This window comes from Octopus bimaculoides, chromosome 2, assembly GCF_046866305.1.
Source record: "Octopus bimaculoides isolate indiv1 chromosome 2, ASM4686630v1, whole genome shotgun sequence".
In the NCBI taxonomy this organism is placed as follows: Eukaryota; Metazoa; Mollusca; class Cephalopoda; order Octopoda; family Octopodidae; genus Octopus; species Octopus bimaculoides.
This window is the reverse complement of record NC_142929.1, coordinates 163,295,207-163,316,903: the sequence shown is the minus strand read 5'-3', so window position 1 is coordinate 163,316,903 and position 21,697 is coordinate 163,295,207. Positions and strand designations below refer to the sequence as shown.

At 34.7% G+C, this 21,697-nt stretch overlaps 1 protein-coding gene across 1 annotated transcript in view; it reads right to left on the bottom strand.

Moving 5' to 3' along the window:
- LOC106871722 (methylosome protein WDR77) overlaps window positions 1-21,697 on the bottom strand; it is a 112,063-nt gene that overhangs the window by 27,451 nt on the left and 62,915 nt on the right. The window contains exon 5 of the mRNA XM_052965682.2: window positions 11,477-11,547. Within this exon, the coding sequence (XP_052821642.1) occupies window positions 11,477-11,547 (71 nt within the window). The remainder of the gene's footprint in view (window positions 1-11,476; window positions 11,548-21,697) is intronic.

Genomic DNA, 21,697 nt, shown 5'->3' with positions numbered 1-21,697 from the left:
AGTCGTTCTAGCATACACAAAGTCTGGATAAAAGATGGGATGGTCACAATTTGGAATCCCTGATAAATTTGCTGAATCAGAGCTGATCTGGGATTAAACAATAAAAATTGCACATGTATCAGCATGTCATCGCTTACCAAGCAGATAATATTTTTCAGCTATTTCCTTCAGACTAATATACCAATATATGTACAGTGCCTGTATATGAATATAGTTTTTTTTTTTTAATCAATCTTACAGATACATGACTATAAATTCAACTTACAATGAAAGTAAACAAACAAAGTTTGCTTTAGAAGCGTTGAAAGATGCAGAAGTAATTTATCCTCAAATGCATGATAATGCTAATACAATAGCATGAACAGGATAAACTATCCATATATTGCAGAAAAATTCATTGCCGGCCAGCCATGAGACTCAAACTCACATCCCTGTGATTACGCGTCAAGTGCTTTACCTTTAAGCTAAACTGCCCAGTAACGAATTCTTCTGCAATTTTAGGATTTATAAATCTAGCTTTATAAGACACTAATGTTAAATTCAACTTATGATGAAAGTAAACTAACAAAATTTGCTTTAGAAGTGTCGAGATGTATTGAAAGATACAGAAATAATTTATTCTCAAATGTATGATAATGCTAATACAATAGCTTCTAAAGCAAACTTTGTTTACTTTCATCCTAAGTTGAATTTAACATTAGCATCTTATAAAGCTAAACTTATGAATCCTCAAATTGCAGAAGAATTCATAATGGGCAGTTTAGCTTAAAGGTAAAACACTTGACGCATAATCATAAGGATGCGAGTTCAAGTTTCATGGCAAGCCAGTAACAGATTTTTCTGCAGTTCATGCTATTGTATTAGCATTATCATGTGTTTGAGAATAAATTATTTCTGTATGAATGACTATGCCTCAAGTATGTGAGGTGGTCTAATAAGACTGACACATCAATTTATTCTTCCCTTCACTGCATTGCATATTTTTATTAACTGAGATTAGCAGATCAACCTATTAAAAAATCTTCTGAATTGTTACTCTTGTTTTTTGGTTAAGCCTTGTTCAACAATAGTTAGATCTCTTTTGTACACTTGCAAGTCTTGATTACTTAAAACTGAAAGCAAAGTTACTGTGTTTGCCATGTTCAATGTATTAAACTGAGTACTCCTCTAAAAAGATTACTGAAAATTTTCACCACTCCACCCTCTTTTAATGAGAAAACAAAATGGAGTTGGACAAAAAGTTTAAAACCATGTTAATTTTATGTAACAGCAATTCGTTTACCTCTTCTTTATCAATCTTTACAGCTTTCCTTCCTTAGGAGAAATACTGTATTTAATATCTGCATGATGCAGTGACATTTCAGGTAAACTGAAAGGATAGAATGTCAGAACAGTCTACTAAACTATGTAAAGGCAATCTCCTGGCAGTCCACATATCTATTTCAATTTCTGCTGATAATAATTTAACTCTGAGGAGGTACTGATTCTCAAGAAACTCTACCCCATATATGTAATACAATCTTGTTTCCTTCAGGAAATCCAAGGCCTTATACCCATGTAACAACTCACTTTAATGACATATCAATTACTGATAAAGAATAAGTTAGTAGCATGTCATGTAATAACACTTTCTGCTGATTCATATAAATCTGTTTTCATTCGTCAAATGGCTTACTTGTTGGAACAATTATTATTTAGTCCCACACCAACCTTGATCAATTAAAGCTATTTCATTCATATAGGACTTCATTAGTCATTCAATATATTCATTTTTTTAAAGATGGTAAGGTAACCGGATTGATTTCAAGTGACTAGATAGAGGTTCCTTCATTAGCAACTGTGGAGCAATTATTTTTTATAGTTTAATGATGTTCCCTACTTATTTATTCTACAGCGAAATATGTGAAATCTGATTTTTTTTTTACCAGCTGGTGAAAGCTAAGTTATATCATGTACAGGAATATATCAGAAAGACAGTAGGGTATCAACTTAAGATTATGTGCTTAGTAGTCTAGTAGCTTCTCAGCTATAGTGCTTGCCAACATTTAGAGAGTATTTTGGTTGTTGATCAGAAAGGAATTCTCCTTTGTAAGAAAGCATTAGATGTTAAATAGAAAAACATAAGTAACAGAATAAAGTTGATGTCAGAAGGACTATAGGAATTATAGCAGTCAATGATGCAGTATGAATGAAACTAGGAAGAGCTGTGGTGGATGCCGGAAGAGTTGGTGGCTGGGAATGTAAACATTTTCTTCAAGATATATGACTTAGACAGTAAAGATACATCATAATGAGTAATAAATTGTTGTAAAGCAGAATATATAGTTAGTAGAATGTAAATAGAAAAAAACCTAAATCTCAATGGTTGATACATTAGCTAACCTGTTTACATAGAAAGTGATGATGAGGAAATAACAAGATAAACTAAAATGAATCATCATTATTGTCACTGGTGTTCAGATGTGATAGAAAGAATATCATTAGTTTGGGCAAGGGATTCATGAAAAGTCTATAATATCAAACATACCTTATATTAGGTTACATACAGATAAACAGCAGATTACTCTTCTAGTTGGAAATAATACCAGTTTTAAATCATCAAAAGTTAACAAGGGAGATTCAGTACAAAATACACAAACTAATTCTTACTTACATTCTTTATGTCTTAGTACTTTACAAAAGTAAGAATATATAAGATAATGTAGTCCTAGATACAATACATCTGAATAAAAGAGGCGAGAGTCACAAGCTGAAGCAACTTTGATCATATATTTGCTGGATCTTAGGGTTGCCCTGAGGCTAGACACCATGAACATTACTATACCAACCAGTTCTAAATTCAGATTTCAGGTTTTTGATTCTTTTTTTATATTTTCAAACTGTGAATATTAACTTCAATCCAAAATAGTCTATCTGCAAGAACCCTGCCTTATTTCACTATAACAACCTCCAGTTTTATTTTTAATTACATCAAACAAAACAGAACCTTGTGTCTCTAATCACACAAAGGAAGTTCATATCGTATGAGACATTATTCCTAGCTTCACAGCAATACAGCCGTCCTTATATATAATTTCTCAAATGGAATAATTGGCACTTAGAGAAGGAATCCGGTTATAAAAGTTATTGCTACAATTCCACTCAGTAAGATATAAAAATAAAACAGCCACACCCAACAATAAATAAGTGATACAATATCAATGTAGAAAGTATTTCAAAGTGATGTACATTGTGAGCGATAGACCCATGTAACCAACATCAACTATCAAATGTTTACTTAAAACTAGAAGATAAGGATAGGAAAGCAATTTTAAACCTAAGAGAATTGTAAAGTCAAAAGGGTGGACATTTTGAATGAGGGGATTTTTAAATTACACACTTTCCTATCTTGAGGTGTTTTTATAAACTGAAATAGAAAATAAGGGAGCTGGAACAAGTATCCAACATCAACATAACATTAGCATGTTATAACTGAAACTGGCTTACAAAAGAAAAACAAAAAAAACCCCAGTATGATAACAGATGTGGTGGGTGGCAATGTAAACTAAAGACATGTAATAATTAGGACAATAAAATAGTTTCTTCAAGATATGACTTAGATAACAGACATTTCAGGGAATAATAATTCAATTATATAATTCTGGTAGAATTTTTAAAATTTTGATTGATGTTTCATTTTTAACTTTGTGTGCATGTGTGTATACACAAATGCATGCATACACACAAGTGAATGGACAAATAAGAGTAGAACTCACATTTACTAGGAGTTATATATACTATATGTTGTTATAATAATAATAATCCTTTCTACTAAAGGTACAAGGCCTTTGTATGGAGGGGACTAGTTAATTACATCAACCCCCAGCATTTCACTGATAATTTATTGACTCCAAAAAGATGATGGGCAAAGTCAAACTCAGCGGAATTTGAACTCAGAATGTAAAGATGGACAAAATGCTGCTAAGCATTTTGCCTGGCATGCTAACAATTCTGCCAACTCGCTGCCTGAATAATAATATTTTATATTATATATCATCATCATCATTGTTTAATATATGTTTTCCATGGTGGCATAGGTTGGACAGTTTGAGATCTAGAGAGCCAGTGGCTGCACCAGGCTCCAATTTGATCTGGCAATGTTTCTACAGCTGAATGCCCTTCCTAACGCCAACCACTCTGAGAGTGTAGTGGGTCCTTTTTACATGCCACCGGCACAGGAGCCAATCAAGCGGGACTGGCATCGATCACATTTGGATAGTGCTTTTTATGTGCCACCAGCATGGGAGCCAGTCAGGAGACACTGGTATTGATCACATTCAGATGATGCATTTTACATGCCACCGGATTGGGAACCAGTCAGAGGGCACTGGCTACAGATACAATTTTGGTTTTACTGGACTCAACAGGTCTTCTCAAGCATATCATATTGCCTGACACATTAGGGGTACTCTTAAATGGGCCGGACATGCAAAACTGGCATCAGCCATGGCTGCAATCTCACTTTAGTTGCCGGGTCTTCTCAATCACAGAATATCTCCAAAGGTCTCAGCCTCCTGTCATTGCCTCTGTGAGGCCCAATGTTCAAAGGTCATGCTTTACCATGTCTTTCTGGGTCTACCTCTTCCACAGGTCCCTTTCACAGTTAGGGAGTGGCACTTCCTCACACAGCTGTCCTCATCCATACGTAACACATGACTATACCAGCAGTCTCTCTTGCACACCACATTTGATGCTTCTTATGCCCAACGTTTCTCTCAGGGAGCTTACACTGTCATGTAAGCACACTGACATTACACATCTAGTAGACCATACTAGCTTCATTTCTTTCAAGCCTACACATGTCCTCAGCAGTCACAAACCAGTTTCACTGTCATGTAGCATGGCAGTTTGCACACATGCATCATACAGTCTACCTTTCACCTTGAGCGAGAGGCCCTTAGTTGCCAGCAGAGGTAAGAGCTCCCTGAACTTTGCCCAGGTTATTCTTATTCTGGCTGCTACACTCTCAGAGCAAGCACCCCCACTACAGACTTCGTTGCCTAGGTCGTGTCAGCTATTAACTACTTCTAGGTTTTCCCTCCTGGCATGTGACGGAATCTGTTTTCTGTACATCTTCAGTGTTTATTGCCCCTGCGCATCTGCCACACACAAAAACTATCTTCCCAGTTAACCTTTCTTTGATACTGTTGCACCTTTTATATTATACTAGCAGAAATACCCGGCTTTGCCCGGATTAAAGAGAATAATGAAATCTAAAAACGCCGTCTAGACTACGCAACCCTCAACTGTTAGTAGCTACGATACCATATTTCTACATTAATAACTCTCCAATCCATGCCAGCATGGAACATAGACATTAAGTGGAATGCCAGTCTCTCATCTAGGAGGGCCTTGAAATCAATGTTACCAACTGGGGACTATGTGTGTCGTAGTGATAATAAAAAGACCCAAAGGAGGTCTGCAACGAAATAATTTTACTCAACACTTTGCAAGTGAATCAGTGGAGGCAAAGATGCGTCTCATTTACTTGACAATTTATGCACCACATTGCAGAAATCACAATGTAAGTATATCTGAAAGGGTAGTCTTACACTGTTGTACTGTTGAATTACAAATAATGCTCATCTGTTATGTTCGGGTTAAAATTTCATCAACATCAAAAATATATGAATTTTCATGGGAGTTATGGCCGTTATACATAGAATATAATTTCCAAATTTCATAAAGATCCGTTCAGTACTTTTGAGGTAGTTTTGGATAAGAAAACAAATGACTAATGTGTGTGTTTGTGTGCATGTGTTTGTGTGTGATGGGTGTATATATGTATAGATATCTGTATGCATGTCTATATATGTACATATTACATGTACATCTATATATATATATATACATCTACACATGTGTATACATATACATGTATGCATATAGATCTATATATATATATATCTATGCATATACGTGTACATACACATGTATATGTATACATCTCTTTCTCTCTCTCTGAAAGTATCTGTCATTACAGTATCGAAATGTGATTGTTTCAGTTAGTGGAATAACGTGTACATATACATCTATATGTATACATATACATCTCTCTTTCTCTCTCTCTCTGAATGTATCTGTCATTACAGTATCGAAATGTGATTGTTTCAGTTAGTAGAATAGTTTCATTTTTAAAGTGAAAGTATTTGACATGAGTGTTTTTGTTTCACTTTTGACACGTAATACTTAAATAGTGGAGGAGATATTATATTGCTGTGGGCTCGAACTCTGCAAGAAGTTAAAATTTTTTTTGACTAAAACACAACTGGAACCCTAAGTAAGGCATCTGTAAAATTTGAATGAAATTGGTTGCGTAGTTCTCTAGTTTTAGGGATTCACACAGACAGACAGACAGACACACATTCTCATTTTTATATATATAGATTACTAGATTCTAAAGCACTTATTTTACAAGCCATTGATAAAAAAAAAGAGAAAGCAAGAAAAAGAATGAAGTACATGTAAACACGCATTTTAGTGTGCAGACGAGAGGTAAAAGTACTTAACACAAAAAAGTGAGTTCATTTAGCACCTGTTTTTCCATGCTAGCATGGGTTGGGTGGAGACATTTCAGGCAGAATTTTACAGCTGGCTGCTCTTCCTATTCCCAACTTTTATCCATTTTCAAGTGAGGCATTTTATATCTCATATAGGTCTTTCAAAGCACAACGCAATTAGTCATAATGCCAACAAGGAATGTAAACATCACCACCATTTTGCTCAAGCAGTGACAAGTCATGAAATAAAATTCATATACATTCATGCAAACACACACATACGTACACATAAGCTTCCTACACTTTCTGCCTACCAGAATCATTCACAAGGATTGGTTTGCCTGTAGTAGGATACTTACCCTAGGTGCTGTGCAGTGGGACTGAACCCGAAACCATGTGGTTGTAAACTTCTTAACCACACGCACACACTTCTTGTGGCCTGATTTTTTCTTCACATTGACAGGAGATATTTCAAACACAGTCAATGATGTAGATAGTTTTTGTCTATTACCTAGGTAATTTAATTGATATTGGTGGTGGGGTAGTTGTGAAAATATTATAATAAGGAAGAAATGGAAGAAATTTAGGGAGCAATAGCTTTTGTTAGCACTAAACAGTTTCAACCTTTGAATAAATACTCGAGTGTATGCATCATGCGTGAGCAGTGTGGTGCTTACATGTCAATGAGATATAGTTATTAAATAGCTAAAACTAGGTGAGGTAACAGGGTTAATGTGCAGTTTTAGCTGTTGGAAATCAGTGGTTGGAGAGAAACATGAGCAGCAAGGAAGGAAGAACAGTATACTGTGTGAGGGGATGGGACATAGATAGGCTTATTGATGAGAGGAGGAGAGACAAGATATAGGATATTTAGTAATCAGGTTTAAACAAATAGGGTCTGTCTATTTTAGACTGCTCTCAAAATGCAGAGGTACTAAGAGAAATATCAACAATTGAGAAACAGAATATAAAGTTTAGTAATATATTAAGTTTATTTGCATCATTTTTCAGTCTCCCTAAAAGTGGGGAGATATTTCGGTTGGGTCAATATAATTGAGAATCATTAAATGAAAACTTCAGTTAGATGGATATGGAAACAAAGTGGTATTCTCATTAAGAAAAGCATTAGTGATAAGAGTAAAACGAAATAGCTATGGCCTTAGAAAACTAAAAGCCATATTGCAGGTTTACTTTACTAACAACTTATTTCTACACTATTGTATTAAAACAACCTTATTAAACAGGTTATGCAGAAAAATACTGGAGAAAATGTGCTCAATTCATACAAATTCCACCAAAATTAGGTCAAATAATCAAGTCAAAGCAGCACTAATAAATGACTAACACTGAGTAAGAAATCTTAACATTACAGCAGTACCTCAATACAATTGCTAACAAGTTTAAATAAACAGAAGTTAGTAGTTTCTTTTCAGCTATTATTTATTTGTTAAACAAACACACACACCTTTTTCATTAAAAACTAACAACTAAACCAGTATAAAAAAAAATATGAATCAATGAGGTGGGGGCACTCTTTCAAATGTACATTTATGAAAATATGAGATGTATTTTCTCATATGACAACTTACTAGGTCTTCTTTCTTGAATGACTTACAGAATAGGAGCATTGCTGATCAGAAAGGAATGGAGTATAAAAGACAGTGATCTGTTGATGCACTTTTAAAAAGGTTCACTGATGTAAAGTACACTGGAGACACCCCAAAGGCCAACATGCTCATAAAGATGAATCAATAAGAGAAACATCTATGCAATCAATTGACCTGCTAGAAATAGCAGCTGAATCTCCCTCATACTACATTATCTTAGAACAAGGATGCATCAAATAATGTCTGGAAATACAATAAGACAGGATGGGCAATGCTAGAACATCTTTGATCTTAAGCTTGCATGATGAGGACTGAACTGGGACTAAACGAGAACACCTTAAACAGAAACCTCCAAAAGATGAACAACTTTTTTGTAATCATTCAGTGTAATATCTACTTCTTGAATGTTGGCATCACCTGTTTTAATTTTCTGTTAATTAAATATTTCTTTATTGTCTGCAGGGGGCTAAACATAAAGGGGACAAACAAGGACAGACAAAGAGATTAAGTTGATTACATCGACTCCAGTGCGTAAATGGTACTTTGATCTCAGCGGAATTTGAACTCAGAATATAACGGCAGACAAAATACCGCTAAGCATTTCGCCTGGCGTGCTAACGATTCTGCCAGCTCACCGCCCTCTGTTAATTAAATATTAAAACTAGCTTGTTTCATCTTTGTCACTGCCTTATTTTACCATCTACAATCATTTCTCAATATCACCTTTTAAGATGAGTGAACTCGACTCTCTAACAGAACTCTCAGTGTTTTAGATATCCAGCAGCTCTGCTACCAGTAGTCCAAAATACATCTCATTCTCCTACAGTTACCCAAGTTTCATAGCACCTCCTGTATCATTCATCTTAATATATAAATCTGAAATTGTGTGTTTGTGTGAAGCCTTTTTGAAAGTTTATAGAAATCCACATTTTCCACTTTTTTGTAAAATTGTTTACATCAATGGAATTTTCTCGATGTGAACTTTCCAGTGCAGTAATTAGATTTTTAAAATTCCGTTTACTTTGTGTGATTTAAGGGAGATTTGGCTGTTGTTTCTAGCAACTTTTATATTTCATCCCTTCTACCTGGAACGCAATTCTTACACACGCGCTCAACATAAAAATAGAGAGAGTAAGAGTGGGAGAGGGAGAGAGAGAGAAAGTGATACATACAACGTCATAGATTAACCTTTCATCTCAGTATTCTTTACCTATTTTTCATAACATAGATACGTAAAAACACACACAACCACACATACATGACCTGTGACAACAACATACACATTGCTCTCAATCTCTATTCATTTCTCCCCCTCTTCCTCTCTCAAACGTATACACGTGCAAGTAAACAATCATTCACATCATGGTATATTTACAAAACATTGATGGCATAACTACAGAGTTGTATCCCCAAACTTTGGAAGATCATAACTTTCATAAAAATGAATATCTTTTTATGAAATTTTCTATGCATATATTATTTATTATGTAGATTCCAAATTTGGAAGGGGGTGGGGTACAATATTCGGAAATTCCACTTAAATTCCTCTTAACTTCCAGGAAAATGAATATTTTTTCATGAAATTTTGTACAAATGTACCTTGATGTATGTACATTTCAAGCATGTAGGAATTTTGAAGGAAACAACTGCAGGTTATTTTTGAGAAGTGTTCCCCACTCGGTGGTGTTTCGGAGCAAGTCGTCCATATTTGTTTCATTTTTCTCTTATGTGCATCCTTAGATTTCTAATGAAGTAATAGGCAGTGAAGAGAAGCAGTCATAAGAAAACTTTTAACTACCCCTATTCCTTTCTCTCCCCCTCTCTACCTCTTCCTCTCTCGCTCTCTCAAAAGCATACACGTGCAAGTACACAATCATTCAGTAAAATATAACTCATGTTCGTCAATGTTTTGTAAATTTACCACGATTTTCACTAGGGTGTTAGGGTTAGGGTTAGGGTTAGGGTTGGGTAATCGTGCAGGTGTTAATCTGAAAAATTACAGATATGTGAAAAGTACCGACCCTGCCATCTATTATAACTTTTGTTGTTCTGTTTAATATATACATAGATTATGCCTCCAAAGAAGAGAGTTTGCTGGGGAAAGACAGCAACCAGTTTAAAATGACAGCCACAGACTGCAGCAATTCACCACATTCCAGTAGCTACTTTGAACATAATGCAAAATGGTGCATCAACACCTTCTGCCCAATCTGATAGAATTCTGGCAAAACTGTTTAGCAACAGATCGCCAGTAATTGCTTCATCACAAATTGCCATCCTAGCTCCTGTGAAAAGGGATTACCCTGCTATGTATAATCAGGGCAGTGCAAAAAGTTGTTTTGCACAAGCATTTCTATAGCCAATTACACGGATGAAATTTACGTATGCTTAATAATTTTACGCAAAACAGCTTTCAGACTTTCCCTATTAATTTCATCATCTTTTGAATTATGAACATATTTACATCATAAGGGTTTTTTTGTTGTAAGGCTTTCTTTTTTAGTTGATTTTCAGCTAGCAAGACTTATCGTAGATGGCATAATAAGTCACACCCGGACAAGGTCGGGTTATACTACTAGTATATTATAAACAGTAGTAGTGGTGGTAGTAGTAGTAGTAGTAGTAGTAGTAGTAATCCTCTACATTCATCATATGTTTGCATTCTACAACCACATGGTTCAGAACTACTGAAATCCATAGAACACAGAATCTACTAAAATCTTGTTCAAACTAATTCATTGCCTTCATAGCAGATTGTGAACAGACATCAATAAATCCAATACTACTTTTTATGCAAAACTGATTACATTGAATATACTATGTTTCCTCTCAGTGGTATACTGTCACTCCAGTCTTTTCTGTTACTGTAATGGCTTCTGTTCCTTGGAATTGGATGGTCTTGTACCTCTTCCACTCAGGCACTCCAGGTCCATTCATCACTCCATTTCTCAAAATATAAAGTGCCTTAATACAAGAATTCAATCTACTAGAAATAGCATTCAAATCTCTCTTAAATTACTGTCTTAAAAAATGAAAAGACATAACATGGTCTCAAAAATTTGCCATGGAGCAAAATCCAGAATCTGAAGAAACTGGCGCCAGTCTGTACCAACATGCCTCAATAAAGAAAAGTACAATCAGAGTTGGAAATATCTTAGATCATAAGCCTACTAGATCAAGGCTGACCTAAAACTAAATTATACCAACAACATAAAATACAACGTTTATACTCTCAGTGTATAATTTGAAAACTAGATTTTAATGCACTATCAACATGCAAAGACAGGGCAATACAATTTACAAGAGAGACACATAACATTGGTTACTCACCTGTGAACAAGATGCAAACTGTTCAGATTCTGTTGGATGGCATTGTGCAGACCAAACTATGCTGGAATGTGCTAAAGTAGGAAGAGAAAGAAAAAAAGAAAATATATAAAATCCTATTAATGAAAGTTTTGTTATTATTACAGCAGAGGATTAGCAGAATGGCCTTAAAATTTCTTCTGATCTGTTCAAGGTCAACTTTGCCCTTTTTCTATTCATCCAGTCAAATACTGGAATTGATATAATCAACTTCTTCCCCTTAAAATTGCTGGCCTTGTGCCTAAATTAAAAACCATTGTTATAATTTTGAGATTTGTTAGAGCACTGCACTGAACAAAATATTTTGCAGTATTTAGATTAAGCCCTTTATGTTCCAAGTTCAAATCTTATTGTGGTCAATAAAAGTACCATTCAAAAAACAGTCAGTATAATAGACTGTTCCTTCAATCAAAACTTCTGATCTTGTGTCTACATGAGAAATTATAATCGTTATTTAGTTAGAGGAGAATATGGTTTCCCCCATGCCTGTTACCTTTGTAGCCTACCCACAAAGCAGGGGTGGGCTAAACATTTGACAAAAAATGTTAACCAGGACTTTGCCTATTGACTAACCAGGTAGAGTTGAAGTTCAACCTGATAACCTACAGGAATGCTCTGATTATATTGACAACCATTGAGAAGCCTCTATGCAATTGCATGGTTATTAGAAATGGCAGGCAAATTGCCCTCAAACCACATCCTACCATTGGAAATAAAATGAGTAACAAAGGTTTCTTGTTCTAAATACACAATCAACTAACAAAAGAGTGTTGTACTTGTGAGTCCAATGTCACAAGTCATGAAGTACACAATTTTTGTCTGAAATAACTTGTTCTGTGATTTAATAGTTTTTAGTTTCATGTTGAATTTTTATTTTGTTTTATTCTAGTGTTTGTGTAATATATGAGATGTGTTCTGTTATATGAATTTTTTTTTAACACTTTAGCATTTAATCTGGCCATGTCCAGCCAAAATATCCTACCTGTTTTATGCTCATATTGATCAGATTTGGCCTGCAACACCAACCCTACTATATAATTCTAAAGATTAAAAGTTACCTCATCAAAATCTCAGTGCTAGAAGATAATTCAAAACAACGTGAATGAATAAGCATTGCTTTTGACAAAATAATGTGATTGCTAAAGGGTTAAAGATATATTTGCTATTTTGTAATCAGTGTACTTGGTTCTTGTATTATACAAGATGTGTAGCTTGTTTACTTTTAGCAGCTGCTGCAACTAAGGTACCTGTTATCAACTAATGTTCGGTGCAGTCCTTGGATCCACTGAATCCTTCCAAATTGTTCAACTCATGCTAGCATAGAAGATGGCTGTTCAATGACAAGGATGAGGTTTTACATGCAAGATGTCCTTGTTTAAAGTTTCTTTAATGAATGAAAATTTAAAAGCATGTCCAAGTTGAAAATTTCATAACTAAGTCATGAAATTTACAACTTGGACATGCTTTTTTTAAAGTACAATGCTTCCACATCAGTTGACCATGCATTAACAGGGCGTCAGAGCATCTTATTTCATAAATGAAATAAAAAATTTAACAGAGAAACATTGGTTGGCAGTAATACAGTTCAAAATAGAATTCCCACAAAATTAGAATAACTATGGAAACCAACACAAATACATCATAAAAATCATGAAATCTATCAGAACTTGAGTACTGTAGAGTTCTAAAATTCAGTGTTAACATTTATCTAACACAATTGTGTATGAGTGCATACAACAAAATTACCTTGTGGTATTTGGGGACTGTGTAACAGATTAGTTAAACTTAGCCGTTTCATAGAGACAACATACTGTGGTCGATATAACTGACTAAAACACTAGAAGACAGTGCCCCAGTATGGCCATAGGCCAATGACTGGAACCAGCAAAAGAATATTAAAATACATTTATTCAGAACATGATTAATTTCAGGGTTTGACCAACATTTATGCTGTTGTTTAATTTATATATATATATATATATATATATATATCACTATTCTATAAAGTACTTGCACTGAGAGACACCCCCTTCATAAGCTATCAACTGGAAATTACAACTTGTCTAGCATCATTCACGAGTGTAGATCTTTCCAGCAGAGCCAAGCAGCATTGATGTTACTAGGGAGTGTCTGGGTTCTCTATATTAGAAAAATAATCTACTTGCTTTCATCTAAAATATCTTTTCCTCTCATTCATATCTCTAGCATAGTCATCATACTATACTCCAACAGGGAAGGGATAGCTACCATCACCAGCTTTGCACTACATATTACTCCACATCACTATCCCATCATTTTCATTCCATGCCCTTTTCCCATGCTGGAATGCACTGGACAAGTCTGGTCACTTGTGTTTATTATCATCTGGCCCACACAAAAAAAAACACTGAAAACTAGCCAACTTTGTGGCTACATATTTTTTAGTGTGAACTAGGTGCATTTTATTGAACCACCAGCACTAGAGAGGCAGTCAATGTGGGAGAATTAAATAGTCCCTTCTTATTTAGAATTATTGTCTTCATAGACAAGTAATTTATAATGCAGCTTGCAGGGTCCATCTGTATCGACATAACAGTGATGTAAGAGGGAGAGGAAGGTTTTAAATATGTAATGAGAAGGGAACATGATGGCAATCTGATGTGGCTTGATAAACATCAAATTCCATTATATTGGCAGAGGTAGGTAGGCAGGTGTTGCAAAGGTATCCTGGATTGGGAGTGATGTCTGTATAATATTATAAAGAAGAAATCGTGAGAACTTGCAAGAAAGTTGTTTGTACAAGAATGAACACTTGTAGGCATAGAAATGGAGAAATATTTAGAGAATTACTATGAGATGCCATTCACATGTAACAAAAAAGAAATAAAAAGTTGGTGAAAAGTTTCTAATGTTCCCTGCATCAAGTATGGTAACTAGAAAAAGGAAATATGTGGTAAGGAAAAGGCAATATTAGTTGTTGACTAATATCTTTTTATTAGTCAATATTTTGAGGTATCTAAATAAACAGCAGGCAATGTAAGTACATTGTTTTGTTATCAAAAGGCAATGATTACAAAACATTCAGCTTATGATCAGCTATTCAGAACTACAATGTGGAAAGTGTTAAACCAGACAATTTACTATTTCCAACATTCAATCTCTCAGCTTACCTACTCCATTATGTGATTCTCTTGTCTGTTTGTTTGTTACAGAATGCCAACTATGCAGTCTATTTTTCAACACTACTATTTATTTTCTAACTTCAGTCATACACACCTTTGGGAAGTGAGGTAGAAAGAAAGGAAGCTAAACAATTCCCCACCCTCTGGTAGGCGGTGGGGGGAGACTATTTTCTGACACCAAGTCAATAAATCAGGAACCACTCCAGTCAAATTATCCTCTCACCCCTCTCCTTTATCAAACCCCCATTTTTTTTCTTTTTGGTCTTGAGTTTTTCTCACATTTCCATCACAGTTGAAACAACGCTGGAGATAAGACCAAAAAAGAAACATTCAGTCTAGACAGAACAGATATGTAAAGACAGATTCCTGAGTTTCATGGTTATATTATACTTAATGTATAGACGGAAAAGTAGCAATAACAGTAGTTGTAATAATAACAATAAATATGCTACATCAAATAACTGCAAGCAAACATCAAAATTATAGGGGTGTGTGTATGGGGGGTGGATCAGAAATGACATTAAAAAAATATGCTATATTTAGCCAAGCCCCTTTTGGTTTCATCCTTTGGAGATCAATAAAATAAGAGCCAGGCAACAGATACAAGAGTTGATATAAAGAATTTATACCTTTGAAGGTAGTATTCTAGTATGGTCACAATCCAATAATTGAAACTAGTAAAAAAAAAAAAAAAAAAAACTCTCTTTCTCTCTCATTGCTTGCAACTGAGTATGACTTCACATCAACATGCAGCAAATAGTTTGCTGTTTATTTAATACCCATGAATTTGCAAGAAGGTATCTTTTGACCCAGCAGAATGTCCAAAATGTGGTGGCTGGGAGAGAGGGTTGCACTCTAGCACTTGACTAGTACTTTTATCCTTCATCCTTCCAAGATTGATAAAACAAAGAGTTTGACAAATACTGCAAACAAATGATCAAAAGTATTACAATTATGAGCAATGTACTTAAGACAACATTATTCAATGCCCTGAACATAGGATGGCTGGGTTGAAAACAAAGTCAAACAGCTAAGAAACTATTAATGCTCGCTATAGCTAATGAATCTAATAAATGCAAAATCTCCAATGACAATATAACGTGGGCTACATTTAGCTTCTTCTGGCCTCATGAGTATTGAATTTTTATGGATGATAAGCTATGCAATCAACATCTATTTTGGGATTGGCAAATCCCCCACCCAATACCAATTGTTTGTTCTATCAGAATAATCTCCCATGACAGATAAACACGCCACACCACAGTACCATGGAGACTTCTTTTTAAAATGTGCCTCCTATAAACCTTCCTGCAGCTGTATACCAACATACTCCTGCTCCAGCTTTCATTACTTTTCCAGGTCTTCTGGAATAAGTGTGTCACCCTAGGACAGTAAAAAATTGCCACGGTTATTTCCCCATTCAAAATGTGGGGGGTGGGGGTGGGGGCACACATCACCTGTCAATTACTGTAGTCAGTCTCACAAGCTGTACCATCAAATTGATGGAGTCCTGTGTCAGAAAGGCACCCAGAAACTTCTGGAACTCTTCTAAGCTTATTCTGCCTTCATAATTTGGATTTATCCCAACTCCAGGTACTAAGAATTCCTTTATTAAATTTCCTGAAGACATCACTTGAATCATCCATAGGTATGCTCATGGCTGGATGTTATTCAACTCGCATGTTATCATCATCATTATTTGACATGCTTTCCATGCTGGCATGAATTGGATGGTGGACCAGAGCTAGCAAGCAGAAGAAGAGTTGCACCAAGTTCCAGTCTGAATTCACTTGATTTCTACAGCTGGATGTCCTTTCTAATGCCAACCATTTTACAAAGTATGCTGGGAGCTTTTTACATGTCACCAAGCTATACCTTGAGGTATAAAGAATGTTATAGAACTTACTTGCAATCTGATCTGGACAAAATATAACTGATTGTTGAATGGCAACTTAAGCTGTCTGTGGACAAGTGCACCATTAAATATTTTAAGAGGAATATGTTTATTTTGTAAATTAGGCAAGAGTAACCTGCAACACTTGGGCTGCATATAACATTTTGTGTCTTTTTGTACAGTACAGGAATTACATAAAATTAAAAAAAAAAATCTTTAGGGTTGATCATTCAAATTTAATTTTTCTCAATTTTATGATTTTCTATACAACATGAAGTGTTAGTTAAATTATTTTTAGTTGTGTAGTCCCATTCACAATGAGCAGTATTTCATAAAACCCACTGTAAGAGACTGGTTGTCTCTATTTGCTGTAAAGCAATCTGCTGCAAAACCCAATATTTGCATTGTCACTACCCAAGCTCCAATGGCAGAGCATTACTCTTTAGTTAAAGAGCAACATCTTAATGAAAAAGAAAAAAAAAAACCCAACAAATATACATTTGCTAAAGTGACCATCCTTAAAGAGATTATATTTTAGTAAACATGTGAAATACAAGTAACTTGGATTAGAGTTAATTGTATTTTAGTTGCTCAGAGTGAATATTCTAACCATACCAAATCTTTTTTTCAGGCATTGCATACGTTATCTAATGTGCTTATCTTTTTTTAAAATGTTTTTTACAAATAAGACTGTAGGGTATAAACAGAATTTGGTTGCTATTTCTAGCAGATAAACCAATCACATAGAACTTCTCTTATTGTTTCATATTTGTATACATCTTTTCAGAAGACAAAATATTTCATCACAGATGCCATAGAAATTAAAGTAACTTAATAGTAAACACTAGTAGCTTTAATGAAATTTATATATGGCTTGCTATTTTCATAGAAAACATCAATAATAAAAATAAATGTCAAAATGTTCTTGGCAGCAAATAAATCATAAGAGACTAAGGATTTTCTTCAAAAATTCCTCAGAAATAAAGCAACAGTTATTAAAAAAAAGCAAATATTTTAATTACTCTATAATAATTTGAAGTTAGTCTTCCCTCTTGTGAATTAATAAAAACAATGAAAGTACAAATCAGGAATGAAAGCAACTAAGTGCTGTGATATGGCATTCTCTTCCTGCAGACTTCTTATGGAACATTCAAGTCTGTCCATCTGAATATTTTCACTTATTTTCCATATTTTTGGAAGAGAGGTAGAGTGTGTTATGATCTTAACTTTCATTTATCTATTCTTTCAAGCTGAACTAGAATCAACCACCAATGGAGGGATATTGCTGAAAGTCCAACAAGAAAAACAATGCCAGCATCTCATGGTCATGTGGTTATTTTGTGTGCGTGCATGCAGATATGCCCAACAGTTCAGTTTTAATCGCTGATTCAATTCAACAAAACCAAATATTTTTTTTACAAAGACTTTCCAATCAAATTTGATTATAAAGAATGAATTTATATTTTTAGTAATGGACAAGCTAGAATTAAACTGTAAATTATTTTTAATTAGTGCTTTTGTGCAGATTTAAAAATGCTATCCACAAAAGTGAATAACAGAACTTAGTGGAGATTGAACCCACAGATCATTTATTGGATACTTTGAAGCAGTCTGGCTTTGATAGTTTTACATGTTTTATCCAGACTGTTTTCTGCAGATACACAAACTTCGTTTTCACACATTATTTAGCTATTAGTATCAAGGTTGAAAGCAATTACACATTTAGATGTACAGATGTGTTACCATGAAAGTGGACATAAGAGAGTTTATAGTATCATAGTAATTACATCAAAGGGCTAACAGTAAGCAGTCAATTCTCATTAGGCTTCCATCTTTATCAATTTTCATGTATATCTAAATACACACATAGGCTGTTTAAACAAAGCTGTAAATGTAAATACCATAATGATCCTAAAGTGCATTACATTATTCAATATGATCGTGACACTATTGAAAATATCTTTAATTAGGTGAAGTAGAATTAAATATCTCATTCACAAGATGCAGTGTTAGTTTGATGTTATCTACTTTTGATCCAAGTCATATCTAAACAAACACTTCAATTGTAAATAGGGTGGCTATGTGTGTTTAAGTGAAATATAGTCTATAGTTAAACAAAACAGACTGTGAGCGAAAAGGAGTTCAGTAGGAAAGACAAAGGAAATAACAAGCACATGCAAGTCGATTGATATCTGTGATGCAGTAATATTTTCACCTCCCACATCATCTGTGATAGCTAAATCAGTGTCTAAAAACCATTCCCCAAGGTACATCCCAGGCATTGCTCTCACAACCAAAGCCCACAACTCTAAAACCTGCATGTGATTCAGACAACTGTGCTGCAGCAATATAAAGGACACTACTCATAAAATAGGTATTCACTCAAAACCACAGAGTGGGAGACCTAGTTTGGAACTATCTCTACAATAATCTATTACAACTTACTGAAATATATTAGTATGCACTAACTGTAAGAAGCTCAACCTCTCTAAACGCCAACTAACACTTTCCAAAGTTTTTGACCATATCTGACAATGAAAACCTAGAAATTACATCTTTTCTATTTCTTGCTTGAGAGGTATTCCATCAGACTTCTCTCTTGTAGTGTATATAGATAGTACACTCTTCAATCCCTATAATTAACTATAGTGTAGCTCAAGGTTTACTAATTTCTCTCATTTTCTTCTGTATACATTAGTCATCTTGCTGTTATTTTTAACACTGCATTCTCTTATGCAAACAATAACCTTTAACTTGATCTTCTGCATACCAGTATCATTCACATGTAACCTAGATATCTTATGATAGATAGACCTGCACTGCTGTCAATAATGAGTTAATGAAACATCCTCCTACAGGAGTACTACAATCTAGCAATGCTTCTGCTCGGCCATTTCATTTGTATATTCCAGGAAAATCTAGAGCTCCACCGGATATTCCTACAACATGCTGAGACATTTCTATGAGTAGTGCTATGATATAAACAAGTCTGACACATTCTCATGGGAACTTAGAACATAAAGAACTGGAATAAACACTTACAAAGCATTTTGTACAGAGCCCTAAAATTCAAACCATGATGCCTGACTAATACTTTATTTTACTGATACCAGAATGAATGAAAGGCAAAGTAGATTCCAACAAAATTCGAACTGGAACAAATACCATAAGGCATTTGTTCACTGCTCTAACATTTCTGTAAAACAGTTAACTTAGATACAATCACTGCACAAGTCTTGCACTACAGCTTTCCTACACATAAACAACAAACAAATAAAACCTTGAAAGCCATTACAAATGCCAACTTAATCTTTGATGATCTTTTATGGAAAGGACTTTATGTCACAGCTAAAGCTGCATCACAAGAGTTTCCTCTTCACAACCAGAAAATATTTCAGTCTGATTAGTTACCAACTCTCTACAAAAGTTCCAAGCATGATTCACAATGGAGTACTTCTCACATAACTTACTTGATGCTACTGATGCACAAATGGACTATAATCTCTAGCTCATAGTTATGTAGTTTCTTGTTTATTTTCTACCACAATACTCCAATATTTTGAACTATCTAGTTGCATAACTTATCTACATCTCTGGGGGTATCTAACTGTAGTGTTCCCCACACTCAGAATGCTGTAATTACTTTGTCCAATCCTTGCTACCTATAGCTGCAATTTTCCCTAATGTTACCAACTAAATAACAACTACATCTATCTCACTAGTGAGAGGGGATTATGTAAGGGACGATAGACCTCATTTCTTTTGACTAAATATATAAAAATAGACAGAGACACACAGTAATGTGGAGCAACAGAACACTTGAATTAATCCAGTAATCTAATTTTCAGGAGCAGTAATTGTTGCAGAAGGAAAGAAGATATTCTAATTCAATGTACTCCAGTACATCATAGCTGTGTGATTAAAAACTTTGCTCTACAACCACATGATCACTGCTTAGCACCTTGGGCATGTAGCTTCTCCTGTAATCTCAAGCTGACCAATACCTTATGAGAGGAATTTGATAGACGGAAACTGTGCAGAAGTCAGTCATATGTATGTGGGCTTGTGTGTAGCGTGTTTATGTTTATGCTGGTTAAAACAGACATGTTTATGTTGCATTCCTGTGTGTTGTAACTCAGTAGCTTGATAGAGATTGATAATGTAAGTACCAAGATGAAATAATTACTAGGATTGATAAACTGAAACCCTTGAAAGAAGAACCCAAGCATGGCCACTGTCCACTGCTGGAATCTAATAAAAAGTTTGTTTTTTTCTGGTCTGGTAGGAATATACCTATTGTGATTTTTAGTGCTATTGCTCCTTCCATTTGATCATGTGATACTGCATACACATGCATGTGTGTGTGTGTTTGTGTGGGGGGCATGCACAAATGGCTTTGTCACTCACTAGCTACTCCTTCCAATCCACCCATCATCTCTTATCTTTTCTCTTTTACATTTTGCAAACAGGCAAGCAATCTTACAATCCTCCTATGACACAGGAATCATGCTGACAGCTGAGAAGATCATGATTATTGTTAAGTTGTAGTTGTAGAAACCTAATAAGCATTTTTTTCTTTAATATGCAAGATAGTGACATTTCTATCATTGATCATGACAAAAAACTGTAATGCTGCATTAGCTGCTATGATGATGCCTTCCAACACTTATAAGCCATCAATATTCATATAACAAGTAGGTGGTACTTCCTAAGTTAAATGCATTACATTTTGAAATTTCATTAGAACACATAACATAATCTAAAGCATTTGTTAGCTTTTCTTTTGGGCAATTTGCCTTTAAGCATATCCCTTTTTTCTTTTTTTTTTCCCCCTAAGAGAAAGAGGAAATTAAAGGATGGAATTATATGTTCAGCTATTCTTTCATATAGTTAATCCTAAAGTATCAAGATTGTGTGTGTAGGAAGGAATTTTTGTTCTTTTGTTAAGTGATCACAATCACAAAATAACAATTACAAGGAACTTATCTGTCAATTAATTGATTTATTACAGTCCACACATCTCTATTGCATTGTGTATCTGTAATTTCAATATCACAGCTCATGTAACATTGCCACATTGCATGCATCTGTGATTTCAACAGCTTTGCTCGCCACATTATATCTCTCTCA